The sequence below is a fragment of the Camellia sinensis genome, chromosome 2 (genome assembly GCF_055761805.1).
Source record: "Camellia sinensis isolate YWXY chromosome 2, ASM5576180v1, whole genome shotgun sequence".
Taxonomy (NCBI): Eukaryota; Viridiplantae; Streptophyta; class Magnoliopsida; order Ericales; family Theaceae; genus Camellia; species Camellia sinensis.
In genome coordinates this window covers 58,776,912-58,785,585 of record NC_138962.1, presented here as the reverse complement: position 1 = coordinate 58,785,585, position 8,674 = coordinate 58,776,912, and the positions used below count along the sequence as shown (strand labels likewise).

Below are 8,674 nucleotides of genomic sequence, written 5' to 3'. Positions count from 1 at the left end.
TGTTGGAGCATGATTTAGGCTTAGCCTTGTGAAGGTTTTGTGCTTATTTTGCCATGTTTTAGGTCTGTCCATAAGTGTTTGGGTCGATTTTGGCATGCTTAATATAGCTCCTTTGTATTTGGGCTTGTTGGCCTTAAGTATGTGAATGTATAGCATGACATCTTTGCATTGATTTGGTGATTTGGGGTCACTTTATATGTTATTTCAGTCCCATTTCCATGCTTGTTTGATTGCCTTGCATACCTCTTTAATGCTTTGGAAGCATGTGTTGTATGCTCCATGTCTTGGCCATTGTGCATGCCTTTGATTTTGAGTCATTTAGATGCCATCTAAGTGGTCCTTAGGCCTTGCATTAATGTCCTAAAACTCTGTTTTTAGTCATTTAGTCCATGCCATGTTTGGCCTTGTTAAGTGTAGTTCAATGCTCCTTTGATTTGCTTTGAACACTTGGACCATTTGTTGCATGTTTGGCTTGATTTTATTGCTTGGTTTGGCACCATGCTTTAGCATGATTTCAGAGCTTATGTTGCATGCTTTTAGTCCATGAATGCCTCTTTCAAGTGTGCTTGAATGTTGCTTGCTTTGTGCCTAAGTGTTGGGTCTTAACATGTGTGTGTGCATGTGTGTTTAGCCTTCACCTTTGGGCATTATGGCCACTGTTTTAGGCCTATTTAGAGCCGCCTAATTCATGTTTAAGTCCATCTTTGCACCCATTTGTATTGCCATATGTATGCTTGTATGCTTGCATAAGTTAGTTGCCATGACATGTTGCATCCTTAGCTTGTATGCCTAGGTTGCATTGCATCTTGCATGCATGCCTTGTTCCTTGACTTGGTGATAGGAATTGGGCCTTGTTTGGTTTGATTTGGTTTGCATGCATTTGAAATCAAAGTTGCATACTTGGTTCTTTGGGCCATCATGCATGGAAATGCGTGATTGGTGGTCCGAGAATCGAGGCACATGCCCCTTTGAGTCATTACCATGATAAGGGACATGAGTAGTGCATATATGCCTTGAATTGTGCTGCCATGCTTTGCCTTGCCCTCTGTTGTTGTCATTTGCAGATTCTGCAGGAACATTCTGCCGATCGGCAGTGTAAGGTGCCGGCCGGCAATCAATCCTCTGCCGATGGCTTCATTTTGTGCCGATGGCTACATACCACTGCCGGTGGTAATTCCACTCAGCCGATGGTACTCCCCAGTACCTAAGGACGCAGTCCTGAGGTTTTGGCAGCCTCCAGAAGAGCACAGGAAAGAAAACAGAGGCAGCCTACGCATGGCGGCGCGCTTCCCAAGGCAGTTTACTGTTTTCTTAGAATAATTAATTTGTTAATTAATTTGTAATATTTAATTAGCTTGCGTAGTAAATTAATTTGTATTATTATTTTGGCCCCTCCGAGTGAGGGCAAATCTGTAATAAGTGTGGGTGAGTGTGTGTATGTCTTCCAATCCCCACTTCTTTCTTCCCTTTTATTTACCAGCTTACGATGGTAGATTAGGGCACGTTTAATTTAGCATACCTTATGCTATGCATGTGTGCATTCATGCATTTGTATTGCATACATTAGGCTCGGTACATCACGCTAATTGCATTCGTATTTTAAATTCTAAACTGAATATGTGATAGTTGTGCATTTTCACATGCCATGTTTAGGATAGCCGAGCCTACTTCGATTGCATCCTGTATGTGTTGCATTAGACATTTAAAACATGGACTTTGATCATGCATGTTTGCTAACAAGTTTACTGTTTTGGCACGGAGTACGATGTAAGTATTTCCGCTTTAGCATATCGCATGAGTGTGAATGTTGCCATGATAGCATGCTTAACATGCGGCTAAGTGCTTATGTGTTAAACTGCTTTGAATGCCTGTGGGTGGAGGTTGGATTGCTTGAGTTGGAAAAACTCGTTGGAATCCGTATTTTAGCCTACTTGCGAGTAGCAAATTCCAAAGCACTTTTCAAAACAAACGGATATGCAATGCTTATTTCCAAATTAGGCAATCTAGTCTATACTTGTTTGCTGCGCGCACAACATAGTAATTCTAGGCTAATAATTGGTTTAAGAACGCATAATGTTTTCAAAATCGGATATCATGGTTAGTAGAGGCCGGTCTTCGGACCGGGCGAAAGGGGGTGCTCATAGCTGACCTTCCCCGATCGTACCCTAGCTCCCGAGCCGAGACAACTCCGGTGATGACGGACGTGTGGCCTTCGGCACCGAGTCAGGGTTTCCTAAATTTCCCCATTAAAAAATATTTAGGTGGCGACTCTGTAATCTGGCAAAGCAGTCCATGTTTGGCACTACTTTTTTAAAAAAATCTGTTTCTCAAAACGATTTGCCAGATTTGGACTCTTTGGTTCAGATTAAGAACCGTGACACAAATCGAGAGTCCGAACTGTAGCACGAGGTCCCCACGCGGGCGCTGTTACACTATTTTAGTTGGTTATTTTAATTTTTGGCTGTTTTAATAGGCTAAAATTTTTGTGTTTGGGAAGATGATTTGATTTTTTTGTGGTTGGATGTGATGTTTGTGAGAGAAAAAATGAAATGATTATGAGTTTGATGTGATATTTTGTCTTATTAGCTATTTTAGCCTATTTTGTCTTTTTGTAAGTGTTGTATTTGATGTTCTTGTTTTTCTTGTTATTTGAAATCTATCAATAATTTTGTTTAATTTGTTTTGGCGAGTAATAAATGTTTATACTCAGGGTTTTAGTCTTCCTTGAAGGCCAAATTCATATATAGATTTGCCGACAAATTTTTTTTTTTTTTTAAACAATTTCAAGGAAATTTTTTAATCTCCATCCACAAATATGGAAGTTTAAAAACTCTCTTGTTGCATGTGATTTCATTCTATTTATTCATTTGAAAATATAATAGCTGCCTAAACTGTTGGTAACCTAAACGAAACAAAGACATGTCCAAAAAGATAGAAATCATTTAAATACCCAGATGACTTTATGCTACAATATAATCATAACGTGGGCAATTATTTACAAATCAAGGGAAATCTTTTATAGCCCACATTAGGAGCACTGCTCAGGGAAAATTAAATTTGAACAACTGATAAAGTTGAAGTTCTTCATTCTGCAACGTAGGAAGATTCAATCATTTATGTATGATTTGATTTCTCGCACATTGATTTTCTAATAAAGTTGAAGTTGGCATATCAAATAGATTTACCATTTAGGATTTGAAATTGCTATGCAAGGATGTATGGTTCCAAATTTCCAAGCTACAAAACAATAAAGAAAAATAAGACAAACACGGATGTCTCTATGTCCAAATTTCACCTCAACCTATCTAACAATGTTGTAACATACACTCTCTATTAAAAAAACACCTTACTATAAATATGCGTATAAGAACAAAAATATTGTTGAAACTCTAATCTTCTCTCCACCAAACAGAAAACTATGATAAAAAATAATAATTAAAAAAAGACAACAAAATTAAGTCCATATTTAGATATTGGATTTATTTAGAAAAATCAATTGCTTCAACATATTCAAATTTTTTTATGAATAACTAAACCCAAAAAAAAAAAAAAAAAATTTAAACCAACATTTATTCATTTCTTCTTGTTTTCCTAACCCAACTAAAATACAGAGGAAAAAAAAATGAAGTTATTTTCACTTCATTTTCTTTCTCCTATATGTTAATATTGGCAAAAATTCAAATTCTAAAATCCAAACATAACAAAAGAGACTTAGAAAAGTTAGCCAAACAAAATGACTTGCATTGTTGAGTTATACGTCATGTGGGATGGGGAAAGGCTAAAAACCTCAAAATTGAACTAATTCATGTTAAAAAAAAATATAATCTGACCAATTAAATTACACGATACTCTTGCACATGATTAGAAATAAAAAAAAAAAATCTTACGGAATTTCTTTCCATAGGGAAATCCCATGGCTTTATCACTTTATGTTGCTTGCAGGAGATCCTACTTCGAGCAAGGATCCTCTCCTTGGATCCCTACTTGGTGGGCCATTAGGCCCACTTTCGAGCCTAATTTCGATGATTTGAACCGTTCACATTTTAAAATTTTTCGAGTATATCATATCTGTAAAAAATCAAATTGATCGGATATCGAAAACCACGTGTTCTAATCATCAAATTAAAAGTGTTATTAAAAAATAAAATTGTTTATAAAAAAAAATTAATAAATGATTAATAGTTCGATCAACTTGATTTTTTACAGGTATAATATACTCGACAAATCCTAAAATGTAAACGGTTCGGATCATCAAAATTGAGCCCAAAAGTGGGCCCAATGGCCCACCAAGTAAGGAGCCAATGAGAGGATCCTTGCCCGTCCTACTTCAGTGCATATCTAGAGTCACACAGATACAGATACTATGGAAGATAATCTAGAATACCAATTAGCGGCCAAGATTAAGACTAGAGAACACACAGAAGTGTGCTAGATAAAAGATCAAATAATACATGGTCAATTCGTAACAGGCTTGTTTTGTAGAACATCAAACAAAACAGAAAATAGTAGCTCAGCTATTTTCATATATGAATACCTGATGTAAAGTTGCTCCAGCGTAGAAGGAACACAGAAGAACACAATCAGGAAGGAATAAACACACGAAGAAGCACTCAACAACAACACTATCTCATCCAAACTAACTCGGAAACTTCATGACACTGAGATCTCTCAAGTATTTTTTGCAAAAGAGCGAAGGTGAAAAGGATCCAGTTCTCCTAGATTTCAAAAGCTCATACGACCATCTTAGAGAGTAGCCTCACTACGAGATCTATGGACTTTGGAGAAATTAAAGTTAGGCAAGGAACTGCACAAAATATGAAGATGAAACATTTTAAAGATTGAAACATTACCTAAAGGTAAATAATTTTTGAAGCCGTTCTTTGACCTCATCATTCTGCCACTACAATGCTTCCCACCATTGCTGCTCTGCTTCAATAGTTTGCAGCTTTGCTGCATTCTTTTTGTTGAAAGGTACTTTAAACAAAACAGAACAGTTCAAAATCCCAATCTTCTCCAAGGATCTCCACTCCACTGACTCAATTGCGCAAACACTTCGTAATTTTTGCATTTCAAGGAGAATCAGTTCCTTTAGCTTTGGCAGTAAATTCAGATTTCCAACTGTGTCAGATTCTGCAATTATTTCTTCAATTTCTTGGCACTTTTCAATTCTCAAATACTGGAGTTCATGAAGTTGTTGAATCACGCCTAGAGGAAAAATCTTAACCATCATTTGACAGCTTGTCAGATGTAGAGTTGTTAATTTGGTTAGGCTTCCAGGTTGCATTGGGCCCTTACAAATGCTTTCCAACCTCGGTAAATTCTTTATGTACAAGTCCTCTAAGTTCGGTAGTACTGGCCCTGCACTGTCCACTGTACCCACTATTGTTTCAATTGCATCACAACTTCCAACCAGACATCCTAAGACCTTTTTCAAGTTTGCAATTCCAAAGTCTGATAGAGGCTTGATATCCTTGTGGTTGACCAATTCAAATGCATTAGCTCGAGCAAGAACATCAAGAGTTGGAAAATTGCTTCCTGCACCATTGCAATATTTGATATACCTTTCACACTTGACAAAGTCAGGAATTTCAGGATGTTCTGAGTTTTGAACCAATGAAAATTTGAAAGAACCAGATGCTTTGGATATTTCTCTCTAAACTTCTTTCGAAGACTTGTTACTTCAAAAAGGAAAATACGGAGATTCATATTCACTAGCTTTATGAAATCTACAACCTTGTTGGAAATGCAAAACTTCAAAATCTTCAATTCTTTCAATGAAGACACTTCTTTTATGATATTTTCTACCACCTCATTGGACCACTGCTCAGGTGATTTCATATCAATGACCAATTCTTCCAATCTAGATAGTTTTGATATCATACTGTAACCAAAAGCTGCCTCTTGAGTGGCATTTCCATTTCTCAACTTGGTGAAGGATACTAGCAAACGTCTTAGATGAATCAATTTTTCAATATGGGGTGGTATTTTATTGACTCCACTCCCCCGAATATCAAGTGCTTCAAGTTGAGCAAGTTCACCAATGTCAGAAGGGAGCTCCATTAAATCTGTGCAATCATTCAGATATAGATTTTTGAGACTAATCAACATCGATATTGATGATGGTAACAAAATTATTCCAGTATGAGATAAATCCAAAACTCAAAGATTTTTCATATGTTTGAAGAATAACTCAGGGATTTTCGTCAGATCCAATTTTTTTTGCAAGAAGAACGTGGAAAGCATGGTACAACATGGGGAATCTGGTAACCAAACCAACTAATTGTCACCCAAGGAGATCCTATTTTTGTGACTCCAAGATTTCATATCTGGGGCCTCTCTTAATGATCTATTTGTTTGTACAAGATATTTACATTTAGGATCATCTTCTGCTATATACAAGGCCACTTGTCGCATGAATTTGTGCACTGTAACGTGATTCTCACTCTTGCCTTCCTCAAGTAATGACACATTTATAAGGCGATTCAATATGTAGCACACAATCATGACACTTGTCTTTATTTTGCCATGATCACTGCCAAGGAGATCTTTAGCTGCCCAACACTCCAACAAAGAATTTGTGTTTATGTCAATGTCTTTTGGATATAATACACCATAAAGAAAGCATTTCTTTTTTCAGTCCTCATCCAAGTCATCATAACAAAATTTCAATAGTTTATACATTTCTCGAATGCCTTGGCATTCTTTTTCAGGCCACATCCTCCAACTATTCAATCCCTCACTCCAAAGGTACATGTCATTTTTCAATTTGAAAGTATTTGCTACTTTTTCAATCAAGAGTGGAAGTCCACCACACTCTCTGCACACTCGCCTTCCATTGTACTCTTTGCACACTCGCCATGCAAGTGGCCCAATTTTTGGATTTTCAACAAGTTTGGGCTTCCTAAAACATCTTGAAACATCTTCCATGCTCTATTTGTAGATAAATAAGTCACATTAATTTCCTTCTTCACCATTGAGGAACAAACATGATGCAATCTAGTCATCGATACTATTTTGCTGCGATTGTTGCTATAAGGAATCCCTATTTCATATAAATTGATATCATCCTTGACATCATCCAAAAGTAACAAGTAGTTCTTGTCCTTCATAGTGATCCCGATTTTGACCCGACCTTTGATGTATTCCAAACTCAGGTTTGGTGGTTGAATATTGTATCCATGTCTTGTTTTTCCTTTTGATTCTTTGTATTTGAGTTTTGGAACTTGTTGGACGAGTTTAGAACAGGTTGGTTGTTAATTGGTTTAGATTGTTGTTGCCCAAATTTTGGCATCTTCGCTCGAGTGAGGCTTTTTACGCTCGAGCAAGCTTTTTGAAATTTGCTTCTTCGCTCGAGCCAGGTTTCTTGAGCTCGAGCGAGCTTGTGTTATTTGTTCCTTCGCTCGAGCGAGACTTGTTGCGCTCGAGCATGCGTGTGCATCTATGACAGACCTGAAGCTTTGCATTATGTGCTCGAGCGAGGTCATTTGTTGTGTCTAGTCACTCGAGCAATAACTCTTTTGCTCGAGCAAAGACCGTGTATATCAGTTCGCAGCAGAGATATTTTACTTCACTTTTTTATTTCTTCTCATCCCAAAACCCTAATCCGGCACACTGTCTCTCTAAAACACACTCTCTCTCTACAAATACACCTTGATTTGGGGATCTCTCAACCCTAGTCCCTTTATTAAAAAGATAGAGTGTGATGCCCAAAAAAAAAATCGCGAACTTCAGAGAATATATTATCAATTAAATACAAGGTTTATCTAAGGTTAGGAGTCTAGGAAACAGCACTAATGAGTCCTGTGGCCAATAACCAAGTAAGATCCCAGATCGCCAGAGGAATCAAGTTAGCCTCCCTTCTAAGTCCAGCTTTCTTAAGTAGCACACTACCCTTTTGACAGATCTTAAAAGGCATTGACGCAAGATCTCATAAGTAACGCAGTGATAGGCATAGGATTACAAGGTAAATAATAATTTCAGCATCACAAATTTTAAATTTACAAAACAAGCCCCACTATTATTACAATTGAAGAATAAATAAAAGCACAGTCAAACTAATAAGCGAAATGGTTCCGAACTTTCTTTAAGGAAAACTTAAGTCTTCAAATGTCTCTGACTCTTCGTTGGCTTTGTACATTTCTTTGATACCTAGCTTGAAGCGCCATGAGTTTTGAATGCTCAGTAAACACACACACACACCCCATCCTTTTTTTCCAATCTAATACACAATAGCAAATTACAACAATATGGGAAAGGAGCATGACATTCAAGTAATTAACACAGGTTACAGGGTTAGTTGTTAGTAGTCTTGAAATCCTCCAAAGAGATTTCGTCCTCCAAACCACAGGAATCGGATGCAGATTATTCGGTATGCCCCCTCTGTTGCTGCTTTGTTGCATAACTTACCTCAGATGCCTATCAACGGTTATATACGGATAGCGCCAACCGCAGGGCCTCAAAAGAGACGGTAATAATGGGACTTGCCCAAATCCCTCCTTACACCAAATACCTAGGGTCCGAATACAACCGCTCCATTCAAGGGTTCCGAAAACCACTTGCGCATGACTTTAACTTTCAAATAGGGAACACATCTCGTCACCCAAATCAATATCTTAGTAATCTTGTCCAAAAATTCGCAACCCATTACCACCCATTAAGTTTCCCGTTTGAGTTA

At 37.4% G+C, this 8,674-nt stretch overlaps 1 protein-coding gene across 1 annotated transcript; it reads right to left on the bottom strand.

Annotated features, from left to right (window-relative positions):
• Positions 1 to 4,900: 4,900 nt before the first annotated feature.
• Positions 4,901 to 7,109, bottom strand: LOC145813789 (disease resistance protein RPS2-like). Its single transcript, XM_082909905.1, has 4 exons — positions 6,830 to 7,109; positions 6,372 to 6,551; positions 5,697 to 6,065; positions 4,901 to 5,598 (listed from the first exon to the last, which is right to left on the bottom strand). The coding sequence occupies exons 1-4, from the start codon at positions 7,107 to 7,109 to the stop codon at positions 4,901 to 4,903; spliced, it is 1,527 nt and encodes a 508-aa protein (XP_082766031.1).
• Positions 7,110 to 8,674: the final 1,565 nt, after the last annotated feature.